The following is a 26,454-nucleotide window of genomic DNA, read 5'->3' as shown; positions in this document are numbered from 1 at the left end:
GTTATTTAACATAGTCTGTTCAGTTCCTGAGTTCCTTTTTTGACTTCCCATCTGAAGTCTGGTCGTTTTATACACATTTAAAAAAAAGAAGAAGAAGAAGTTTGCCTATGTTTGTTCAAACCTTATAGCGGAGAGTCATGACCCCAACATTTTCCCATGAATCCCATTCACTGAGGAAAACGCAAATAAAACAACAACTAATAAGAGTAATTTGTGATTGAGATCCAGTGAGTGTCAGTCTGATGGACCTGTGGGGTTTTAGCAGGCTAAAAGCAGCACCCGTCTGAATCTTCATTACACCCTGGGGGGGGACGACGACCATGCCATCTGTCTCTCCTCTGACACAGCAGCTTGGTAGGTAGAATAAGGTCTGTCCATCCATCTTGTACTCGTTCATTCATTCTTTCCATTCTCTCTGATAAAGCCATGCGTTTCTCCCCTCTCAGGTTTTCCTCATCATACGACGTGTTTGCCAGGCGTGGAATTTATTGTAGGCCATCTGAAACATGTCCTCAAGGTGACCAGTAAGCTGTCGGAGAGATTTAAAACAAAGGCATCATATTCTGAGATGAAGAAATAATGTCCTGGAGCTCTCAAGGGTCACAGATAAAGACAGCCTCTGTAGACCGTACACAAGGTTCTCTTTGAAAAGGTCAGTCTATAGTACTATCTATAATATTTACCAGACACTTTTATCCAAAGCGACTTAGTTATGCATGCATACAGTTTCATGAAGGTGGCCCCAGGGGGAAATCGAACACACAATTCTGACTTTGCAAGCACCATGCTCCACCAACGGACCCAGACAGGACCTCTACCAACTCTGACACTATTAGCTACCCGATATAAATAATGAGTCTCTAGGGGGCAGCACCATTAGCTACCTGATATAAATAATGAGTCTCTAGGGGGGCCACTATTAGCTACCTGATATAAATAATGAGTCTCTAGGGGGGCCACCATTAGCTACCTGATATAATTAATGAATCTCTAGGGGGGCCACCATTAGCTACCTGATATAAATAATGAGTCTCTAGGGGGGGGCCACTATTAGCTACCTGATATAAATAATGAGTCTCTAGGGGGGGGCACTATTAGCTACCTGATATAAATAATGAATCTCTAGGGGGCACTATTAGCTACCTGATATAAATAATGAGTCTCTAGGGGGGGGCACCATTAGCTACCTGATATAAATAATGAGTCTCTAGGGGGGCACTATTAGCTACCTGATATAAATAATGAGTCTCTAGGGGGGGGGGCACTATTAGCTACCTGATATAAATAATGAATCTCTAGGGGGGCACTATTAGCTACCTGATATAAATAATGAGTCTCTAGGGGGGCCACTATTAGCTACCTGATATAAATAATGAGTCTCTAGGGGGGCCACCATTAGCTACCTGATATAAATAATGAGTCTCTAGGGGGGCCACTATTAGCTACCTGATATAAATAATGAATCTCTAGGGGGGCCACCATTAGCTACCTGATATAAATAATGAGTCTCTAGGGGGGCCACTATTAGCTACCTGATATAAATAATGAGTCTCTAGGGGGGCCACCATTAGCTACCTGATATAAATAATGAGTCTCTAGGGGGGCCACTATTAGCTACCTGATATAAATAATGAATCTCTAGGGGGGGCCACCATTAGCTACCTGATATAATTAATGAGTCTCTAGGGGGGCCACTATTAGCTACCTGATATAAATAATGAATCTCTAGGGGGGCCACCATTAGCTACCTGATATAAATAATGAGTCTCTAGGGGGGCCACCATTAGCTACCTGATATAAATAATGAGTCTCTAGGGGGGCACTATTAGCTACCTGATATAAATAATGAGTCTCTAGGGGGGCCACTATTAGCTACCTGATATAAATAATGAATCTCTAGGGGGGCCACCATTAGCTACCTGATATAATTAATGAGTCTCTAGGGGGGCACTATTAGCTACCTGATATAAATAATGAATCTCTAGGGGGGCCACCATTAGCTACCTGATATAAATAATGAGTCTCTAGGGGGGCCACCATTAGCTACCTGATATAAATAATGAGTCTCTAGGGGGGCCACTATTAGCTACCTGATATAAATAATGAATCTCTAGGGGGGGGCACTATTAGCTACCTGATATAAATAATGAATCTCTAGGGGGGCCACTATTAGCTACCTGATATAATTAATGAGTCTCTAGGGGGGCCACTATTAGCTACCTGATATAAATAATGAATCTCTAGGGGGGCCACCATTAGCTACCTGATATAATTAATGAGTCTCTAGGGGGGCCACTATTAGCTACCTGATATAAATAATGAGTCTCTAGGGGGGGGGGGGGGGGGGGGTACTATTAGCTACCTGATATAATGAATCTCTAGGAGGGGCCACCATTAGCTACCTGATATAAATAATGAGTCTCTAGGGGGGGGGGCACTATTAGCTACCTGATATAATGAATCTCTAGGGGGGCACTATTAGCCACCTGATATAATGAGTCTCTAGGGGGGCACTATTAGCTACCTGATATAATGAGTCTCTAGGGGGGCCACTATTAGCTACCTGATATAATGAGTCTCTAGGGGGGCCACTATTAGCTACCTGATATAATGAGTCTCTAGGGGGGCACTATTAGCTACCTGATATAAATAATGAGTCTCTATGGGGGGCACTATTAGCTACCTGATATAAATAATGAGTCTCTAGGGGGGGAACTATTAGCTACCTGATATAAATAATGAGTCTCTAGGGGGGCACTATTAGCTACCTGATATAAATAATGAATCTCTAGGGGGGGGCACTATTAGCTACCTGATATAAATAATGAATCTCTAGGGGGGGGCCACTATTAGCTACCTGATATAAATAATGAATCTCTAGGGGGGCCACTATTAGCTACCTGATATAAATAATGAATCTCTAGGGGGGGGGCACTATTAGCTACCTGATATAATGAGTCTCTAGGGGGGCCACTATTAGCTACCTGATATAAATAATGAGTCTCTAGGGGGGCCACTATTAGCTACCTGATATAATGAATCTCTAGGGGGGCCACTATTAGCTACCTGATATAAATAATGAGTCTCTAGGGGGGCCACCATTAGCTACCTGATATAATGAATCTCTAGGGGGGCACTATTAGCTACCTGATATAAATAATGAGTCTCTAGGGGGGCACTATTAGCTACCTGATATAAATAATGAGTCTCTAGGGGGGCCACTATTAGCTACCTGATATAAATAATGAGTCTCTAGGGGGGCCACCATTAGCTACCTGATATAATGAATCTCTAGGGGGGCACTATTAGCTACCTGATATAAATAATGAGTCTCTAGGGGGGCCACTATTAGCTACCTGATATAAATAATGAATCTCTAGGGGGGCACTATTAGCTACCTGATATAAATAATGAGTCTCTAGGGGGGCCACTATTAGCTACCTGATATAAATAATGAGTCTCTAGGGGGGGGCCACCATTAGCTACCTGATATAAATAATGAGTCTCTAGGGGGGCACTATTAGCTACCTGATATAAATAATGAGTCTCTAGGGGGGGGCCACTATTAGCTACCTGATATAAATAATGAATCTCTAGGGGGGCCACTATTAGCTACCTGATATAAATAATGAATCTCTAGGGGGGGGCACTATTAGCTACCTGATATAATGAGTCTCTAGGGGGGCCACTATTAGCTACCTGATATAAATAATGAGTCTCTAGGGGGGCCACTATTAGCTACCTGATATAATGAATCTCTAGGGGGGCCACTATTAGCTACCTGATATAAATAATGAGTCTCTAGGGGGGCCACCATTAGCTACCTGATATAATGAATCTCTAGGGGGGCACTATTAGCTACCTGATATAAATAATGAGTCTCTAGGGGGGGGGGCACTATTAGCTACCTGATATAAATAATGAGTCTCTAGGGGGGCCACTATTAGCTACCTGATATAAATAATGAGTCTCTAGGGGGGCCACCATTAGCTACCTGATATAATGAATCTCTAGGGGGGGGGGCACTATTAGCTACCTGATATAAATAATGAGTCTCTAGGGGGGGGCCACTATTAGCTACCTGATATAAATAATGAATCTCTAGGGGGGCACTATTAGCTACCTGATATAAATAATGAGTCTCTAGGGGGGCCACTATTAGCTACCTGATATAAATAATGAGTCTCTAGGGGGGCCACCATTAGCTACCTGATATAAATAATGAGTCTCTAGGGGGGCACTATTAGCTACCTGATATAAATAATGAGTCTCTAGGGGGGGGCCACTATTAGCTACCTGATATAAATAATGAATCTCTAGGGGGGCCACTATTAGCTACCTGATATAAATAATGAATCTCTAGGGGGGGGGGGCACTATTAGCTACCTGATATAATGAGTCTCTAGGGGGGCCACTATTAGCTACCTGATATAAATAATGAGTCTCTAGGGGGGGGCCACTATTAGCTACCTGATATAATGAATCTCTAGGGGGGCCACTATTAGCTACCTGATATAAATAATGAGTCTCTAGGGGGGCCACCATTAGCTACCTGATATAATGAATCTCTAGGGGGGCACTATTAGCTACCTGATATAAATAATGAGTCTCTAGGGGGGGGGGGGGGGGCACTATTAGCTACCTGATATAAATAATGAGTCTCTAGGGGGGCCACTATTAGCTACCTGATATAAATAATGAGTCTCTAGGGGGGCCACCATTAGCTACCTGATATAATGAATCTCTAGGGGGGGGCACTATTAGCTACCTGATATAAATAATGAGTCTCTAGGGGGGGGGGGGCCACTATTAGCTACCTGATATAAATAATGAATCTCTAGGGGGGGGCACTATTAGCTACCTGATATAAATAATGAGTCTCTAGGGGGGCCACTATTAGCTACCTGATATAAATAATGAGTCTCTAGGGGGGGGCCACTATTAGCTACCTGATATAAATAATGAATCTCTAGGGGGGCCACCATTAGCTACCTGATATAATTAATGAGTCTCTAGGGGGGCCACTATTAGCTACCTGATATAAATAATGAATCTCTAGGGGGGCCACCATTAGCTACCTGATATAAATAATGAGTCTCTAGGGGGGCCACCATTAGCTACCTGATATAAATAATGAGTCTCTAGGGGGGCCACTATTAGCTACCTGATATAAATAATGAATCTCTAGGGGGCACTATTAGCTACCTGATATAAATAATGAATCTCTAGGGGGGCCACTATTAGCTACCTGATATAATTAATGAGTCTCTAGGGGGGCCACTATTAGCTACCTGATATAAATAATGAATCTCTAGGGGGGCCACCATTAGCTACCTGATATAATTAATGAGTCTCTAGGGGGGCCACTATTAGCTACCTGATATAAATAATGAGTCTCTAGGGGGGGGGGCACTATTAGCTACCTGATATAATGAATCTCTAGGAGGGGCCACCATTAGCTACCTGATATAAATAATGAGTCTCTAGGGGGGGGGGGGGGGGGGCACTATTAGCTACCTGATATAATGAATCTCTAGGGGGGGGTACTATTAGCCACCTGATATAATGAGTCTCTAGGGGGGGGGGGCACTATTAGCTACCTGATATAATGAATCTCTAGGGGGGGGCATTATTAGCTACCTGATATAATGAGTCTCTAGGGGGGCACTATTAGCTACCTGATATAAATAATGAGTCTCTAGGGGGGCACTATTAGCTACCTGATATAAATAATGAGTCTCTAGGGGGGGGAACTATTAGCTACCTGATATAAATAATGAGTCTCTAGGGGGGCACTATTAGCTACCTGATATAAATAATGAATCTCTAGGGGGGGGGGGGGGGCACTATTAGCTACCTGATATAAATAATGAATCTCTAGGGGGGCCACTATTAGCTACCTGATATAAATAATGAATCTCTAGGGGGGCCACTATTAGCTACCTGATATAAATAATGAATCTCTAGGGGGGGGGGGGCACTATTAGCTACCTGATATAATGAATCTCTAGGGGGGCCACTATTAGCTACCTGATATAAATAATGAATCTCTAGGGGGGGCACTATTAGCTACCTGATATAATGAATCTCTAGGGGGGCACTATTAGCCACCTGATATAATGAGTCTCTAGGGGGGGGGGGTACTATTAGCTACCTGATATAATGAATCTCTAGGGGGCATTATTAGCTACCTGATATAATGAGTCTCTAGGGGGGCACTATTAGCTACCTGATATAAATAATGAGTCTCTAGGGGGGCACTATTAGCTACCTGATATAAATAATGAGTCTCTAGGGGGGGGAACTATTAGCTACCTGATATAAATAATGAGTCTCTAGGGGGGCACTATTAGCTACCTGATATAAATAATGAATCTCTAGGGGGGCCACTATTAGCTACCTGATATAAATAATGAATCTCTAGGGGGGCCACTATTAGCTACCTGATATAAATAATGAATCTCTAGGGGGGCCACTATTAGCTACCTGATATAAATAATGAATCTCTAGGGGGGGGGGGGGGCACTATTAGCTACCTGATATAATGAATCTCTAGGGGGGCCACTATTAGCTACCTGATATAAATAATGAATCTCTAGGGGGGCCACTATTAGCTACCTGATATAATGAGTCTCTAGGGGGGGGCCACTATTAGCTACCTGATATAAATAATGAGTCTCTAGGGGGGCCACCATTAGCTACCTGATATAATGAATCTCTAGGGGGGCACTATTAGCTACCTGATATAAATAATGAGTCTCTAGGGGGGCCACTATTAGCTACCTGATATAAATAATGAGTCTCTAGGGGGGCACTATTAGCTACCTGATATAAATAATGAATCTCTGGGGGGGGGGGGGCACTATTAGCTACCTGATATAAATAATGAGTCTCTAGGGGGGCCACTATTAGCTACCTGATATAAATAATGAGTCTCTAGGGGGGCCACCATTAGCTACCTGATATAATGAATCTCTAGGGGGGGGCACTATTAGCTACCTGATATAAATAATGAGTCTCTAGGGGGGGGGGCACTATTAGCTACCTGATATAATGAATCTCTAGGGGGGGGCACTATTAGCTACCTGATATAAATAATGAGTCTCTAGGGGGGGGCACTATTAGCTACCTGATATAATGAATCTCTAGGGGGGCCACCATTAGCTACCTGATATAAATAATGAATCTCTAGGGGGGGGCCACTATTAGCTACCTGATATAATTAATGAGTCTCTAGGGGGGCCACTATTAGCTACCTGATATAAATAATGAATCTCTAGGGGGGCCACTATTAGCTACCTGATATAATGAATCTCTAGGGGGGCCACTATTAGCTACCTGATATAAATAATGAGTCTCTAGGGGGGGGCACTATTAGCTACCTGATATAATGAATCTCTAGGGGGGCACTATTAGCTACCTGATATAATAAGTCTCTAGGGGGGGGGGGGCTTACGTTAGTACTCAGGTATTGACGCTGGACTTTCTCCTGGAAGGGGCGGAGCTTGGTCATCTGGAATCTCTCCAGGTTGGACCGCATCTTTACCACCTGACACACACACACACACACACACACACACGAGAAAAGACATGTAAGAGTCAATGGCAACAGAGTCAACGGCGACAGAGTCAAAAATGTTGTTTTTTTCTTCTGCAAAATAGCATTCACTTGTTGCTATAGAGATGATAGAAAAGGTAGTAAGACTTCAACTCCTCGCAAATTCATATTGACCCCATGGATGCAACGACAGACAACGAGGATGTGCATCTTTCTCTTTCGATGCGTATCGTATCATCTTGAGACACACGGGCTCCGATACAGGAACGATACGTTTTTTTAAAAGTTTAAAACAATTTGGTGCAATTCTGTTTGATTAGAGAACGAATTGATTGTGATACGATTCGATGCGCTAACATTTGTTGCATAATAAACACATACATTTTCCATTCTACATTAAAATCTGCTGCTGTTGGAGCTCACGAGCCGGGCCTCTGGGCCAAATCCAAACGAGCTGGCTGTGTATGCGTGTGTGTGGGGGGGGCTGGTTCTGTCTGAGCAGACTGTGTGTGTGTGAGAGACTGTGTAAATGATGTTTTTTTTAAATTATTTTACCTTTATTTAACCAGGCAAGTCAGTTAAGAACAAATACTTATTTTCAATGACGGCCTGGGAACAGTGGGTTAACTGCCTGTTCAGGGGCAGAACGACAGATTTGTACCTTGTCAGCTCGGGGTTTGAACTCTCAACCTTCCGGTTACTAGTCTAACGCTCTAACCACTAGGCTACACTGCCGCCCCATGTATGTACTATGTAGGCACCTGAGCTGAGCCATACCAATGGAGACTAGGCATCTCCCACCCCACTACCAGATTAGAGCCATAATGGAGACTAGGCATCTCCCACCCCACTACCAGATTAGAGCCATAATGGAGACTAGGCATCTACCACCGCACTCAGATTACAGCTATAAATGAGATTTGGCATCTACCACCACTGTCAGATTAGGGCCATAAAGGAAACTAGACAACTAACACTGTCAGATCAGGAGGGGGGCAATGTAGCCTGTTTTTTGCCCCCCCACCCCCCCCACTTTGGTTCTGAAATCACCATCACCCACTAATTAACTTGTCAAGTTTACACGCTGGTAGATGCATCAATATTTATAGGGCCAGTTTAGGTACACCACCCCGTACCTAAACCGTACCTATTCCGCAACAAAGCCTCCTTCACTCATGCCGCCAAACTTACCCTAGTAAAACTGACTATCCTACCGATCCTCGACGACGTCATCTACAAAATAGCTTCCAACACTCTACTCAGCAAACTGGATGCTGTTTATCACAGTGCCCTCCGTTTTGTCACTAAAGCACCTTATACCACCCACCACTGTGACTTGTATGCTCTAGTCGGCTGGCCCTCGCTCCATATTCGTCGCCTGACCCACTGGTTCCAGGTCATCTACAAGTCCATGCTAGGTAAAGCTCCGCCTTATCTCAGTTCACTGGTCACGATGGCAACCCCCACCCGTAGCATGCGCTCCAGCAGGTGTATCTCACTGATCATCCCTAAAGCCAACACCTCATTCGGCCGCCTTTCCTTCCAGTTTTCTGCTGCCTGTGACTGGAACGAATTGCAGAAATTGCTGAAGTTGGAGACTTTTATCTCCCTCACTAACTTCAAACATCTGCTATCTGAGCAGCTAACCGATCGCTGCAGCTGTACATAGTCTTATCGGTAAATAGCCCACCCAATTATACCTACCTCATCCCCATACTGTTTATATTTATTTACTTTTCTGCTCTTTTGCACATCAATATCTCTACCTGTACATGACCATCTGATCATTTATCACTCCAGTGTTAATCTGTAATATTGTAATTATTTGCCTCCCTCCTCATGCCTTTTGCACACAATGTATATAGACTCTTTTTTTCTACTGCGTTATTGACTTGTTTATTGTTTATTCAATGTGTAACTCTGTGTTGTCTGTTCACACTGCTATGCTTTATCTTGGCCAGGTCGCAGTTGCAAATGAGAACTTGTTCTCAACAAGCCTACCTGGTTAAATAAAGGTGAAATAAAATCAAAATAAAACAAAAAAATTGTTTGCGCCTACACAGTGAGTCACGTGGCCATGGTTGACTATATAAAGCAGGCAGACGGGCATCTTGATTGAATGTTGGAATGGGCAAAACCAGTGATTGAACGCCGTATGACCCTGGAAATGACCTCCTGGGCATTTCACGCATGACAGTGTCTAGGGTTTACTGAGAACGGTGAGACAAACAAACAAACAACCAGTCAGCGGCAGGCTTGTGAGTGAAAAACAGCTCGTTGATGAGAGCTGGAAGGAGAACGGCAGGAATCATGCACGGTAACAGGCAGGCCACAAACAGGCAAATTAAGGAGCAGCACAACAGTGGTGTGCAGAACGGCATCTCAGAACACACACAACCCGACGGTCCTCGTCACGGATTGGCTATTGCAGCAGATGACCACACTGGGTTCCATTCATATCAGCTAAAAACAAGAAGAAGCAGCTCCAGTGGGCCCCCCAACACCCAACACCGCACAAATGACGAATGGAAAAACATAGCCTGGTCCGACAAACACCAGTTCCTGTTGCGTCATGCTGATGGCAGTCAGGATTTGCAGAGGCAGCCGGAGACCAAGGCCACATCCTGCCCGGTGTCAACAGTACAGGCTGGTGGTGTAATGGTGTGGGGAATGATTTCCTGGAACACGTTAGGTCCCTTGATAACAATTGATTAACGGTTCCACATCCCCAAGAATTCAGGATGTTCTGGAGGCTAAAGGGATGGGGTCCAACACAGTACTAGATGGGTGTACCTAATAAACTGACCACTGAGTTTATAACCCATCTCAAAACAGAACGGATTTAACTGTTTGTAAGTTCGCTGATCTTCTATCCTCTCGGTCATACAGCGTGCCTCGCAAAGTGATCGCCGTCCTCGTTATGAAAATTATCAACTTCACCATGTACATCTAAAAAATGACCATATACACCGATTGTTTAAAGCAAAAACAATTTACCAAAACGACTGCTGATGGTGAACCTGAATAAACTAAAATAAAAATATATTGTAAGCCTCGTTCAGCAGGTAACCTATAGCCAGATTAGTTGTCTCTCCGGTAGCTTAGCTACTACTTTTACTTGAGTAAAACATGCTTTCTTTTTTCAGCCATTTTGAATGCTGAAGGTGCAGTGGAGATATGTAAGATCAGGGCACCGTGCAGTTTAGATCAGGCTGTCTACCTGGCATTGGTAAGCACGCGATGCTGGGCATAGTGCAGTTTAGATCAGGCTGTCTACCTGGCATTGGTAAGCGCTGGGCACCGTGCACAGTTTAGATTAGGCTGTCTACCTGGCATTGGTAAGCACGCGATGCTGGGCATAGTGCAGTTTAGATCAGGCTGTCTACCTGGCATTGGTAAGCACGCGATGCTGGGCATAGTGCAGTTTAGATCAGGCTGTCTACCTGGCATTGGTAAGCACGCGATGCTGGGCACCGTGCACAGTTTAGATCAGGCTGTCTACCTGGCATTGGTAAGCACGCGATGCTGGGCACCGTGCACAGTTTAGATCAGGCTGTCTACCTGGCATTGGTAAGCACGCGATGCTGGGCATAGTGCAGTTTAGATCAGGCTGTCTACCTGGCATTGGTAAGCGCTGGGCACCGTGCACAGTTTAGATTAGGCTACTGATATTGCCTTGGGTGGATCGGCTTGCAAAATGACTCGTAGATCAATGACAACACAATTAACTGCTTAGTTCCACACCGATGGAGAGGGGACGCACCAGTTGGCACAAAAGATTAGGCATTTTCGGAAGATACAAAAAAAAAAATAATAATATGAACAAAACGTGAAATCGGCAAGTCCTAATGTTTGAATCGATTTTCTGACCAATGCATGCTACATTTGGATCTGTTTGGGGTCCGCTGTACTGACAACCCACGCGATTCTAGACCGAGGGTTGCAGTAAGATGGACGGTCAATGGATTTGAGAGCAGTTACATTTCTCCAGCAACATTCCTCAACCGTTTATCAAAACAGTGGTAGGGGTGAGCGGGTTTGTTATCGTTTGAACTGCAGATTGCCCTCTTCAAGCAGTAGTCACCTTCTCTTCCAGGAAAAGTGTGTTGACAGGAAAACAGGACCAGAAGTGTCTCAGCAGCTCCCCAGCAGCCGTGTACAGATGCTTCAGCTCCCCCTGGACGTCATTGGGAACCATCTCTGTAAACCGAGGAAACAGAAGCGATAACAGAGGAGAACATCCGTGTCAATGACTGGCCGGGGCCGACAGGACTATTCGTTGGGTAAAATAAACTAGAACGAAAAGGGGTTGATCAGTAAACTCACGGTTAATGGCTTGCTGTGCTAATGCCTGCATGAGAACACCCCCTGGAGAGAGGGCGGCGATGGCACAACTGGCTGTACTGCTGGACATCACCTGTAAAAGGGAGGATTACGACTGTTAAAAAGTCCTTTACAACAAATATTAAAAAAAAAAAAAAAGATTTCAACAGCAAACATACTTTAGTATCTTTCAACCTCTCTTGCCTAGAACCTAAAAAACCCCCCGATCCTCTGACGCAATAACGCATGTTTTTTTCTTCAGTTCTGAGTTTCCCGAGATTAGAGGGGTATCTAACCTGAGTAAGGCAGGGTTTGTAGCTGGCTATTTCCTGCTTTATACAGTTGACAGAGTTGACAATGTCTTGACTGGCGGTGTACTGTTGAGGCAGAAGAGGCACGGGACCATGAGAGTACCTGCAAGAACAGACAGGTACATTTACAACATTACCATTACTTATCAAAAAGAAATGAAGGACCAAGGCACTCTTCATATAATTAAAATTGGATGGCAATGTTCAATAGAAACAGAGTTCAAACAATATTGTTCTCATCCCTCACAGCAGTCAAGTAATGCATTCCATCAAGAGTTGCTCACAATCTAGTCTGATTGCAGCCACAACTAGATCAATAAATAGCAATCAACGTGTAAAATTGTTTAAACACCACTTTTAGGCTACAAGTCTGTCACAAATGGCAGCCCCAGTAATCCCCTTTATGGTGGAGACCATGTGAACGAGAGGCTTTTAGAATCATGACCCCAGGTTTGAGTTTATCGTTCACCGGCATGCTCTCCAGCCATTACTAACTCAAATGAACTAAATTAGATTGTTTTTTGGACTGAACGACGAGGGTGTCGTTGGTTAGTGGTTAGAGCGTTGGGCCAGTAACCGAAAGGTTGCTGGATCGAATCCCGAGCTGACAAGGTAAGAATCTGTGGTTCTGCCCCTGAACAAGGCAGTTTAACCCACTGTTCCTAGGCCATCATCGAAAATAACAATTTGTTCTTAACCGATTTGCCAAGTTAAATAAAGGTTTAAAAAAATAATCTAATAATCTGTAAAAAAAAAAGAGCAGTTCTTCCCATCACTAAAGTATATGTGAGAGAACCAGGGTTGGGGTCAATTATTATTTGATTTAACTTGGCAAGTCAGTTAAGAACAAATTCTTATTTACAATGACGGCCTACACCGGTCAAACCCGGACGACACTGGGCCAATTGTGCGCCACCCTACGGGACTCCCAATCAAGGCTGGTTGTGATGCAGCCTGATTTGAACCAGGATGTCTTTAGTGACGCTCTAGCACTGAGACGCAGTAACTTAGACCGTTGCTCCACTCAGGAGCCCAATGTGAATATAAGGCAGTCAGTTCAGGAAGTGATTTAAAAAAAATACAACTTTTAGAATTAAATAGCTTCTACTTTTCAGTTTATTGAGAAATCATTTTTTTTTTTTTTTCAATTATTGAATGGGAATTTTAAATTTACTTCCTGAATTCACAGACTTCAATTCGACTGGACTGAAGAGAACACAGACGACAACTTAGATACATTCATTTAAAAAAGAGCCAGGGCCAGAGAGCCGAGCCAGGGCCAGAGAGCCGAGCCAGGGCCAGAGAGCCGAGCCAGGGCCAGAGAGCCGAGCCAGGGCCAGAGAGCCGAGCCAGGGCCAGAGAGCCGAGCCAGGGCCAGAGAGCCGAGCCAGGGCCAGAGAGCCGAGCCAGGGCCAGAGAGCCGAGCCAGGGCCAGAGAGCCGAGCCAGGGCCAGAGAGCCGAGCCAGGGCCAGAGAGCACACTAGTTCCAAAGTATGGTGTCCATGAACAACCACACCAAAGAGAAAGCAGAGCACCCACTCAGTGATATAGAACCCACCTGTCAGACTTCTTGAGGTTCAGAGCCACTGTCTTCTTCCCATTCTCCCTATGAAGGTCCTCATACTCTATGACATCTTGTATTTTCACCTGAAATACACCACAGCTTTAATAACAAAAAGTGCCAACTCATCTTGGAAGGGAAGCACACCGTTTGGCTCTCTGTACCATCATAAAAGGGTAAGAGCCTATAGCCACAGCATGGCAGAGTTATGAATGTGTTTACTGTGTGTCAATGCTCATAATGTACACTGAACAACAAGATAAACAGAACATGTAACGAGCTGGTCCCATGTTTCACAGCTAGAATATACAGTATATAAACTGAACAACAAGATAAACAGAACATGTAACGAGCTGGTCTCATGTTTCACAGCTAGAATATACAGTATATACACTGAACAACAAGATAAACAGGACATGTAACAAGCTGGTCCCATGTTTCACAGCTAGAATATACAGTATATACACTGAACAACAAGATAAACAGAACATGTAACGAGCTGGTCCCATGTTTCACAGCTAGAATATACAGTATATACACTGAACAACAAGATAAACAGAACATGTAACGAGCTGGTCCCATGTTTCACAGCTAGAATATACAGTATATACACTGAACAACAAGATAAACAGAACATGTAACGTGCTGGTTCCAAGTTTCATGAGCTGAAATAAGATCCCAAAAATTTGCCATATGCTCAAAAAGGCAAATTTGTTTACATCCCTGTTTGCAAACATTTCTCCTTTGCCAAGATAATCCATCTACCTGACAGGTGTGGAATATGAAGACGCTGATTAAACAGCATGATCATTACACAGGTGCAGCTTGTGCTGGGGGACAATAAAAGGCCACAAAGTTGTCGCCCAACGCCACAGCTGTCTCAAGTTGAGGGAGCGTGCAATTGGCATGGGAATATCCACCAGAGCTGTTGCCAGAGAAATTCATGTTAATTTCTCAACCATAACCATATTGATTCCAATTTGAATGCACAGAGATGCCGTGACGAGATCCTGAGGCCCATTGTCGTGCCATTCATCCACCGCCATCACATCATGTTTCAGCATGATAATGCACGGCCCCATGTCGCAAGGATCTGTACACAATTCCTGGAAGCTGAAAATGTCCCAGTTCTTCCATGGCCTGCATACTCACCAGACATGTAACCCTTTGAGCATGTTTGGGATGCTCTGGATCGACGTGTACAACAGCACGTTCCAGTTCCCGCCAATATTCATCAACTTCGCACAGCCATTGAAGAGTGGAACAACATTTCACAATCAACAGCCTGATCAGGCAACAGCCTGCTCAATCTATGCGAAGGAGATATGATGCACTGCATGAGGCAATGGTGGTTCTGATCCACGCCCCGACTTAAAAATAAATAAAGGTATCTGTATTCCCAGTCAAGTGAAATCAATAGATTAGGGCCTAATGAATTTATTTAAATTGACCGATTTCCTTCTATAAAAACTTTAACTCAGTAAAATCTTTGAAAAATTGTTGCATGTTGCATTTATATTTTTGTCCAGTATATTTATAAAAGCTCAGCGCTTAAACAAGCCTTTATCTTGTATGATTTGCCTTCACAATAAGAGAGATAATCATCATACCTTCTTAACGGGTGGTTGGAAGAAGTCCGAATCCCTGGAGTTTCCATCTGTACTGCTAGTCTCACAGGCCTGAACGTTAGGAGCATCCCTATGAAGACAGACTGCTAGGTTAGCACACGACGCTGCAGTGAAAACGACAGAGAAGATCTCTTTCGAGAAGGTACTTAATCGTCAACTCACGCCTTCTTTCCGGAGCCTGCTGCCAGCACCATGGTACTGTGGTGGTTGAACCTCTTGATTATGGCAGAGTTACTGTTCTCCTTCACGGTCTTGTTAGTATTGGACGTAGAAGGTGCTGTGGAGTTAGACCCATAACCCTGGAGAGAGGACAGTGATTAGTGACGCGTCGAGTTAGACCCATAACCCTGGAGAGAGGACATACTGATTAGTGACGCGTCGAGTTAGACCCATAACCCTGGAGAGAGGACAGTGATTAGTGACACGTCGAGTTAGACCCATAACCCAGGAGAGAGGACAGTGATTAGTGACGCGTCGAGTTAGACCCATAACCCTGGAGAGAGGACAGTGATTAGTGACGCGTCGAGTTAGACCCATAACCCTGGAGAGAGGACATACTGAATAATATAATAAGCCATTAGCAGAAGATTTTATCCAAAGCCACCTGGTCATATGTGCATACATTTTACCTATGGTGGCCCCAGCGGGAATCAAACCCACAACCCTTGCTCTACCAACAGAGCCACAGAGGACCAACTGTTTCCCACCTTATGGGTAAGGATTTATTTATTTTTCTCCCTTTTTGGAGTTTCCCATTGGTAGTTACAGTCTTGTCTGTACGGGAGTTGCAGCGCTGAGACTCGGGAGAGGTGAAGGTCGAGAACCACGCGTCCCTCTGAAACACAACCCAACCACACCGCTTCTTCACAACGCACGCTTATCACGGAACCCAGTAGCACCAATGTGTCTGAAGAAACACTGTACACCTGCCGACCGTGTCAGCGTGCATTGCGCCCGGCCCGCCACAGGATTTGCTAGAGGGTGATGGGACAAGGACATCCCTGCCGGCCAAACCCTCCCCTAACTCGGACGATGCTAGGCCAATTGTGCGCCGCCCCATGGGTCTCCCGGTCGCGACAGAGCCTGGACTCGAACCATGATCTCTAGTGTCACAGCTAGCACTGCACCTCTTGGGATGCCCAAAGGTTAAAAATTAGAGGGTAAAGGCTAAGAATTGGAGGGTGAGCTGGCAGGCAGCATTAGAAGGTGAATGAATGCTCACAACCTCTCCGACGTTCAACAAAATACCACCTAGATTCTGTGGTGTCCCAAGATTATAAGCGGGGATGTGAAAAACGCACAAAAGAGTGAAACAGCGAGGTACTATCTGTGTTCTGTTACCTGTCTAACAGAACACAGAGGGTGTCCTTTAATGGAAGCCTCTCCTGCAAAATCCAGGTAGAGTCAGGCATTCCACAGGGCAGCTGTCTAGGCCCCGTACTTTCAAAAACATCTGCCACTGGCACGGAGCAAAGCCCATGTGTCTAAGTATGCCGGTGACGCAACACTATACACGGCAGCTACCACAGCAACTTAATTGACTAACAATTAACAAAGAGCTGCAGTCAGTTCCAGAATGGGTGCCAAGAAAAAGGCTAGTCCCAAATATTTCAAAAAGTAAAAGCTTTGTATTTGGGACAAATCATAAACTAAACCTCAACTTAAACTTGTAATAAATAAATGTGGAAATTGAGCAATTTGAGGCGGCTAATCTGCTTGGAGAAACCCTGGATTGTAAATTGTAGGGATGTATTAATTTGCAAAAACCGTTGCAAAAAAAATAAATTAAGAGTTTATTTTAGACGAATTCAGGTAGATCCTTTTTGGTTCCTAATGGTGTAAAGTGCCCAATAACGTAACATCACCTCATCTAACGACTTATCCTCCAGTGACAGCAGGTCCACCATTGGGTTCTTCACTCCTTGGAACACCATGGACTTCAGGCCTGCAGAATATGGAAAAGCACAGAAATTAAGACTGACACTAATCATTGCAGCATCATTATATTGGTATCGCTCTCTTGCAGTATGCTTTAGGTGTAGATGGTAGAGGCTTTACACACAACTAATATAATAAAAGGAGCTGGACAATTTATTTTATTTTTTTACCCAATCCAGGAAGTGAATAGACATGAACTTCTCTATGAACAAAAAAATAAGCTAACTTTCTGAACCAGAAGACTATAAACCCATTGACTGCTCTCCTCCGAGTGAGAAGTGATTGTACCCTTCTCGTCCTGCTTTGCACACTCTGAGAAGATGTCTTGCAGGCCCGTGTTGATGCGGTCTCGGTGGAAGTAGTGGGACTGGAAGAACCGCGTCCAGAACTCCTTCTCTGTCATGTTATGAGGAACGTTCTCACCATACTTCTGTTTCACTGGAAGGAAACGTTAAGTGAGTCAATGACAGGACAATATAGGACACTAGTGTGATGCAAAAAAAAAAAAAACATGGCCCTGTTTGAATACATAATACATCCTTCCTCCTTTTATGTAAATCACTGATCTGGTTGGATATCGCCCTTATCCAATCATTTACTGATCAGGGATAACTAAGGAAGTGAAGAAGGCTGCATTCGAAGTTTACCTACACAGAGTGCACAACACATTAGCAACACCTGCTTTTTCCATGACAGACTGACCAGGTGAAAGCTATGACCCCTTATTGATGTCACTTGTTAAATCCACTTCAAAATCAGTGTAGACGAAGGGGAAGAGACAGGTTAATGACGGATTTTTAACGCTTGAGACAATTGGGTGTGAGTGTGTGATTCAGGAGGTGAATGGGCAAGACAAAATATTCAAGTGCCTTTGAACAGGTGCACCGGTTTGAGTGAGTCAAGAACTGCAACGCTGCCGGGTTCTCGCTCAACAGTTTCCCCAAGAATGGTCAACAACCCAAAGGACACCCAGCCAACTTGAACACAACTATGGGAAGCATTGGAGTCAACATGGGCCAGCATCCCTGTGGAACACTTGACACCTTGTAAAGTCCATGCCCAGACTAATTGAATTGAGGGTGTTCTGAGAGCAAAATGGGGTGCAACTCAATGTTAGGAATATCCTAATGTTTTGTACACTCAGCGTATATAATATAAATATAATTATGCCATTTAGCAGACGCTTTTTCTTTTTTTACCCCAATTTCGTGGTATCCAATTGTTGGTAGCTACTATCTTGTCTGCTATCTGCTATCTTGTCTCATCGCTACAACTCCCGTACGAGCTCGGGAGAGACGAAGGTCGAAAGCCATGTGTCCTCCGAAACAAGCCGCACTGCTTCTTTAACACAGCGCGCCTCCAACCCGGAAGCCAGCCGCACCAATGTGTCAGAGGAAACACCGTGCACCTGGCAACTTGGGTTAGCGTGCACTGCGCCCCGGCCCGCTGGTGCGAGATGAGACAAGGATATCCCTACCGGCCAAACCCTCCCTGACCCGGACGACGCTAAACCGATTGTGCGTCGCCCACGGACCTCCCAGTCGCGGCCGGCTGCGACAGAGCCTGGGCGTGAACCCAGTCTCTGGTGGCACAGCTAGCGCTGTGATGCAGTGCCGTAGTCCACTGTGATGCAGTGCCGTAGTCCACTGTGATGCAGTGCCGTAGTCCACTGTGATGCAGTGCCGTAGTCCACTGTGATGCAGTGCCGTAGTCCACTGTGATGCAGTGCCGTAGTCCACTGTGATGCAGTGCCGTAGTCCACTGTGATGCAGTGCCGTAGTCCACTGTGATGCAGTGCCGTAGTCCACTGTGATGGAGTGCCGTAGTCCACTGTGCCACCCGGGAGGATCGTAGCAGACGCTTTTATCCAAAGCAACTTAGTCACGCATACATACATTTATGGGAACGCTATTCTAACAGGGCCCAAAGTTCCCTCATTACATTTCAACTCTTCCCATTGGTTTCCATGACCGAGAACCCGAGGTGTCTTACCTGCAGGGTACGTTCTGAAGATTGACTCGATAATGTCAGACGTAAGGTTGTATCTAAGGCCGTTACAGCCATCTGTCTGGGGCCGGATGTCCGCCTGAAATAGCAAAAGAGCTTTATCCATCCACAATCCCCGTTTGGAGTGGTATCAGCATGGGCAAGACAAGACAGATACAGGACGCTGGGACAGTTTGACCATGGGAAACATCGGTTTTATCCAAAATGGCACCCCATTCCCTTTATAGTGCACTACTATGGGTTAAACCCATGGGGGGGGAATAGGGTGCCATTTGGGACACAAGCCCATCATTAAAATCACTGAGCTCACCAAGAAGGCTGCCGAGATGCCAACTTCCTGCTTGTTGTTGGAGAGGGAGTGGTCCACGTTGTTTATGCTCAGCCGATTGGCCCAGAACTCCTCAGCGCTGATCACCTGACACACCACCAGATCCTTGTACAGCTGGAACAGCACCGGATCTTCCTGTAACATTCTAGAGATAAAACAATGCATCACAAACAGCCTTTCGATTGGTTATTCACTTAGCGCACACACACACAATCAAGTCAATAAGATATTCTAGTCAGAAATCACAAACACAACGCTCTAAGGGTAAGCAAAAGTAAATATTAGCTGCCATTTTTCTTTTGCAATCTAGTTAAGGATAAGTGGTAAGTGGCGCTGGAATCTTTCCGTGAAGTTGAAAACTATGGAGATCGAGGGTGTATTCATTAAAATCGCACAACAAAAATGTTTTGCAACAAACAGAAGTATTTCTAAATGGACAAATTCAGGTAACTCCCTACCTGTTTGGTTTCTGGTGAACACTTCAGTGACCGAGAAAGTTAAGGGATCCATGTAATTTGTTCCTCACCTGTTCTTCTCCTCCAGTTCCTTGTTAGCCCTCTTCTTGAACTTGGGCAGCAGCTGCTGGAGGAGGTCCTTGGCTGCATCGCGGTCTTTCAGGGCAGTGCTCTCATTGGAGAAGTGGAGGTTGGTGCTCTCCCCCGTGTGCAGGACCAACTGTAGCTGAATCTTGGCCTTGCCGTCTGGGCTGATTTTCTGACCTGCACAGGGTTGGGAAAAAAAAAAAAAATCTTAGGTCTTACTACTAAACATCTAAACAATCAATGCAACCATTCATAACAAGGAACCTCTCCGTTACCCCTTTTTCACAGTACTGTGCTTGAAAATGTTATTTCCACATCGTCTTTCCAGCATCATGGCTGGCCATGCTTTCCACCTGGCTACCCAGACCCCAATCACCTGCACTGTACCCTCCACAGCAACTTGCCCAAGCCTCCCCCATTTCTCCTACAGACCTATATCTATCCTACCCTGCCTTTCTAAGGTCTTCAAAAGCCAAGTTAAACAGATTACCGACCATTTCGAATGCCACCGTACCTTCTCTGCTATGTAATCTGGGTTCAGAGCTGGTCAAGGGTGCTCAAGGTCCTAAACGACATCGATAAGAGACATTACTGTGCCACTGTATTCATCGACCTGGCCAAGGCTTTCGACTCCGTCAATCACCACATTCTTATCGGCAGACTCAAACTTGGTTTCTCAAATGATTGCCTCGCCTGGGTCACCAACTACTTCTTTGATAGAGTTCAGTGTGTCAAATCGGAAGGCCTGTTGTCTGGACCTCTGGCAGTCTCTATGGGGGTGCCACAGGGTTCAATTCTCGGCCGACTCGCTTTTCTGTATACATCAATGATGTCGCTATTGCTGCGGGTGATTCTCTGATACACCTCTACGCAGACGACACCATTCTGTATACTTCTGGCTCTTCTTTGGACACTTAACTAACCTCCAGACGAGCTTCAATGCCATACAACTCTCCTCTGTGGCCTCCAACTGCTCTTAAATGCAAGTAAAATAAAAATGCATGCTCTTCAACCGATCGCTGCCCGCACCTGCCCGTCTAGCATCACTACTCTGGAATGGTTCTGACCTAGAATATGTGGACAACTACAAATACCTAGGTGTCTGGTTTGACTGTAAACTCCCCTTCCAGACTCACATCAAACATCTCTAGGGCAGGGGGCAGCATTGGAATTTTGGATTAAAAGCCATAAATATATAAATATATATAATTAGTGGATTTGGATAGAAAACACTGAAGTTTCTAAAACTGTTTGAATGAAGTCTGAGTATGGCAGGCAAAAACCTGAGAAAAAATCCAACCAGGAAGTGGGAAATCTGAGGTTTGTAGTTTTTCAACTCTTGCCCTATCGAATACAGCGTCTATGGGGTCATCTTGCACTTCCTAAGGCTTCCACTAGATGTCAACAGTCTTTAGAACGTTGTTTCAGGCTTCTACTGTGTAGTGGGGCTGAATGATGGGAGAGTCAGGTCTGTCAGCAGCCGCGAGCTCAGTCTCGCACGCTCACGTGATAGTTAGCTTGCGTTCCATTGCATTTCTGAAGACAAAGGAATTCTCCGGTTGGAACATTATTGAAGATTAATGTTAAAAACATCCTAAAGATTGATTCTGTACATCATTTGACATGTTTCTACAGACTGTAACAGAACTTTAGGACTTTGTCTGCTCCTAGTGAACGAGCTTCGTAAGTTTGGATTTGTTTACCAAACGCGCTAACAAAAGAAGCTATTTGGACATAAATGGACATTATCAAACAAAACAAACATTTATTGTGGAACTGAGATTCCTGGGAGTGCATTATGAGGAAGATCAGCAAAAGGTTGGTGAATATTTATAATGCTATTTCTGACTTCTGTTGTAGCCAACATGGCGGATATCTGTTTGGCTTGCTTTGTCGTCTGAGTGCCATACTCAGATTATTGCATGGTTTGCCTTTTCCGTAAAGTGTTTTTGAAATCTGACACAGCGGTTGCATTAAGGAGAAGTGCATCTATAAATCCTGGCATAACAGTTGTATCTTTTAGCAATGTTTATTATGAGTATTCCTGTAAATTGATGTGGCTCTCTGCAAAAATCACCGGATGTTTTGGAACTACTGAATATAATGCGCCAATGTAAACTGAGATTTTTGGATATAAATATGAACTTTACAGAACATACATGTCTTGTGTAACATGAAGTCCTATGAGTGTCATCTGATCAAGATCAAAGGTTAGTGATTAATTTGATCTATATTTCTGCTTTTTGTGACTCCTCTCTTTGGCTGGAAAAATGGCTGTGTTTTTCTGTGACTTGGCTCTCTGGCTTCCTATTTCGCAACAAAGCCTCCTTCACTCATGCTGCCAAACATACCCTCGTAAAATTGACCATCCGACCGATCCTCGACTTCGGGCGATGTCATCTACAAAATAGCCTCCAACGCTCGACTTAACAAATTGGATGCCGTCTATCACAGTGTCATCTGTTTTGTCACCAAAGCCCCATATACTACCCACCACTGCGACCTGTACGCTCTCGTTGGTAGGCCCTCGCTTCATACTCGTCGCAAAACCCACTGGCTCTAGGTCATCTACAAGTCTTTGCTAGGTAAAGCCCATACTTATCTCAGCTCACTGGTCACCATAGCAGCACCCACCCGTAGCAAACGCTCCAGCAGGTATATCTCACTGGTCACCCCCAAAGCCAATTCCACTGGTCACCCCCAAAGCCAATTCCTACTTTAGCCGCCTTTCCTTCCAGTTCTCTGCTGCCAATGACTGGAACAAACTGCAAAATCACTGAAGCTGGAGACTCATATCTCCCTCGCTAGCTTTAAGCACCAGCTGTCAGAGCAGCTCAGATCACTGCACCTGTACATAGCCCACCTGTAGACAGCCCACCTATCTACCTCATCCACATACTGCATTTAGTTATTTATTTATCTTGCTCATTTACACCCCAGTATCTCTACCTGCACATTCATCCTCTGCACATCTATCACTCCAGTGTTTAATTGGTATATTGTATTTACTTCGCAACCACGGCCTATTTATTGCCTTAACTCCGTTATCCTACCTCATTTGCCCTCACTGTATATAGACTTTTCTACTGTGTGTTTGTTTATTCCATGTGTAACTCTGTTGTTGTTTGTGTCAAACTGCTTTGCTTTATCTTGGCCAGGTCACAGTTGTTCTCAACTAACCTACCTGGTTAAATAAAGGTTAAATAAATAAATAAATAAATATATATACATGTATAAATATATATTTTTTAAATCAGAAACCATGATGGGTGTGTAGCCAGCAGATAGACTTTCACAACACTGAGCCAAGCCAAAGTGTTGTGTGAGCCGTTCTGCCGGTAGCCTGGTACTCAGCACTTACAGCGTATGTCAGCATACAGGTGGCTGACGGTGAAACGGTCTTTCCCCTCCGGTCCCCAGGCTATCCTCTCTGCCATCAGGTAGAGGGTTCCATCCTGCTTCCTCTGTCGGACCCTCTTCACCACCAGCAGCACCTCCTCCGACAACGCTGCCATGGCTGCGAGGGAGAGAAGAGGGGTAGAATATGCATATTAGTGGTAAGGTAAAGAGCCATTTATATTCACCGAACAAAAATATAAAAACGCAACATGCAAAGTGTTGGTCCCATGTTCGTGAGCTGAAATAAAAAGACCCCAGAAATGTATGTAATGTAAACCCGCCAGCCCAGGATCTCCACACCTGGCTTCGTCACCTGCAAAATTATCTGACCAGCCATCTGGACAGTTTATTAAACTATGGGTTTGCACAATTGAAGAATATCTGCACAAACTGTCTCAGTTTGACGCGCACGCAGATCCTCACCAGGGTCCTAACCTGACTGCAGTTTGGCGTCGTAACTGACTTCAATGGGAAAAAATGTATTTAATTTTTATTTTACCTTTATTTAACTAGGCAAGTCAGTTAAGAACAAATTCTTATTTTCAATGACGGCCTAGGAACAGTGGGTTAACTGCCTGTTCAGGGGCAGAACAGACAGATGTACCTTGTCAGCTCGGGGATTTGAACATGCAACCTTTCGGTTACTAGTCCAACATTCTAACCACTAGGCTACCCTGCCACCCCAATGGCCACTGGCAGCTGGAGAAGTGTACTCTTCATGGATGAACATAAGTTTCAACTGTACCGTCAATTTGATTGATACTTAAACCATTGGCCCGAATCTAGGTCGTGCCTTTTTAGATTGAGAAAATTAACAACTATGGGAGAAAGAAGTAAATTATTATTTTCTCTCATTGACTTCACAAAACCCGACCTGGTCTGTTTTGCAAGAGTTCCCGGTTCTCGCTATGTTGCGGCTCTGCTTTAATAAAGAAAGTCTGCGCTTAGACTATGTAGTGTCCAGTGGGTTAAAACACGCGTTGGTGACGAAATGTCACTTCCCTTTGTCTTGATATTTTATAACAAATATCATCATTAAAATGTTCGGAATCGTTCAGTGGGGTCTCTCTCTCAGATATCATTAGCATTTTATCCAAAAAGTCGGATTTCGTAACCGGAGTTACATCCGTAACTCTTGACATCGACGCAGGTTTCTTATGCAGGTTGCTCGTAAAAAACTTGATCATTTTCCATGTTTGTGGTCATCGTCTTCATAGTTGTTTCTGCGAGTCGCAAACACCTAAATTAGCATGACAGGAGCTGAATTAAATATAAAATGCTTGGTAAAGTTATACGTTCAGTGCTCCGTTTACATTTCAGAGACAGGATTGTTTTTGAGAGTAATCTTCGGAAAAATAACAGAAATTCCGAATTAATATGAACACCGTATACTAAAATATATAAATACTACCTGTTTATTTTTTACCATATATAGTTTTATGTCCTGCGGATTCGATTAGAAAGATGATTAGTTCAACGGGAAAGTGAGCCTGCCAGGTAGCCTGTATTTATTGCACTGAATCCAGCCAAACTGACGCGATGCAATTTTCCAGATTTTTTTTAACCACTTTTTTTCTCTGGCCTCCATTGATGTAGTCACCCTAATTCTAGTCATCCTACAAAAAAAGGTAAAAACTCAAACTTGTTGAACAGATGAGAGACATGTTTGCATCATTGGTTTTCTTAAAAGTATCATCTACACAATTAACATATTTGACCCATTGATCAAAAGATGCGTTTTTAAAATTGGACACTCTGCACTATGTTGCAAATGCACCCAATTAACAACTAGCTGTTACGTTACAAATGCTTAGCATATGCACATTTTAGCACACCAAATCCGGACAGAGTGTCGACTGTTGAGCTTGCTAATGCTAACGAGCTAGGTAGCGAGCTGGCTAACTCAACCGCGGAGACAGACTTGTCAAGAAAAGTCCATGTAACGTTAGCTAAATCAATCATAATTACCTCAAACTCCAACGCTGTTGCAGTTGATATATTGGTTTCGTGTTGTGCCGATGTGAAGCATACAATTTATTTACGTGTAATTGTTATTTAAACGCGATATTTATGATAAAACTGTGCCCACTTGTACTTCGTGCTCCTCCATCGATACGGCTGCCAAATTGTGCAACATTCAAATTCCTCCGGTGAAACAACAAGCGAAGTCTAAAAATGCCTTAATGCTTTTTAATTAAGTTTAATATGTTTGCATAGAAAAGCTAGAGAAATGCATGTCTATAATAATGTAGAGATGAAGATAGTCTATAAGTCCCCAAATTAATGTCATTGATTCAGAGTTTGTTTTGATATTTTAGCCTGCGTGTCGTGATTGCGTTTGGTGTAGGGGGACAAAATACATTTATGCATGATAGCGCATGCACGGGAGCAGCCGGTTTGGGTTCCGTGTTAAGATAAATGGGGTGGCAGGTAGCCTAGTGGTAGCCTAGTGGTTGGAGTTTTGGGCCATAACCGAAAGGTTGCAGGGTTGAATCCCTGAGCTGACAAGATAAAAATCTGTTGTTCTGCCCCTGAAGAAGGCAGTTAACCCACTGTTCCCCGGTAGGGCATCATTGTAAATAAGAATTTGTTCTTAACTGACTTGCCTAGTTAATTATTTCATGCAGTTAAAGTGGCATTCTTTTTTTTTTTTTACAAAAACAAACAAAACAAAAAAACTATTTGTTATTGTTTGAAACCCAGATCGTCCCTTTAATGTAAATAACATAGCTGATACAGCCATTTCAAAAGATTGTTAATTCAACCACATTGAAGGGGTTCTGCTTGTCACACTCAGTGTCATGACAGCCAAACTTGTCAACGTAAATCTGGTACTGCCCATCTCCACCTTCCTGTTA

At 44.1% G+C, this 26,454-nt stretch overlaps 1 protein-coding gene across 1 annotated transcript; it reads right to left on the bottom strand.

Moving 5' to 3' along the window:
• Positions 1-309: 309 nt before the first annotated feature.
• LOC135532203 (general transcription factor IIH subunit 1-like) lies at positions 310-25,745 on the bottom strand. The gene is made up of 15 exons (XM_064959805.1): positions 25,565-25,745; positions 23,559-23,714; positions 20,182-20,374; positions 19,638-19,800; positions 19,313-19,406; positions 17,609-17,758; positions 17,248-17,327; positions 15,545-15,681; positions 15,365-15,452; positions 13,752-13,840; positions 12,178-12,295; positions 11,885-11,975; positions 11,643-11,758; positions 7,457-7,549; positions 310-529 (listed from the first exon to the last, which is right to left on the bottom strand). The coding sequence occupies exons 2-15, from the start codon at positions 23,710-23,712 to the stop codon at positions 443-445; spliced, it is 1,653 nt and encodes a 550-aa protein (XP_064815877.1). The 5' UTR covers positions 23,713-23,714; positions 25,565-25,745; the 3' UTR covers positions 310-442.
• Between the last annotated feature and the right edge of the window lie 709 nt (positions 25,746-26,454).

This window comes from Oncorhynchus masou, unplaced genomic scaffold, assembly GCF_036934945.1.
Source record: "Oncorhynchus masou masou isolate Uvic2021 unplaced genomic scaffold, UVic_Omas_1.1 unplaced_scaffold_1767, whole genome shotgun sequence".
Taxonomy (NCBI): Eukaryota; Metazoa; Chordata; class Actinopteri; order Salmoniformes; family Salmonidae; genus Oncorhynchus; species Oncorhynchus masou.
Note: the sequence above shows the minus strand (reverse complement) of the source record. Positions and strands in the feature narration are given on the sequence as shown.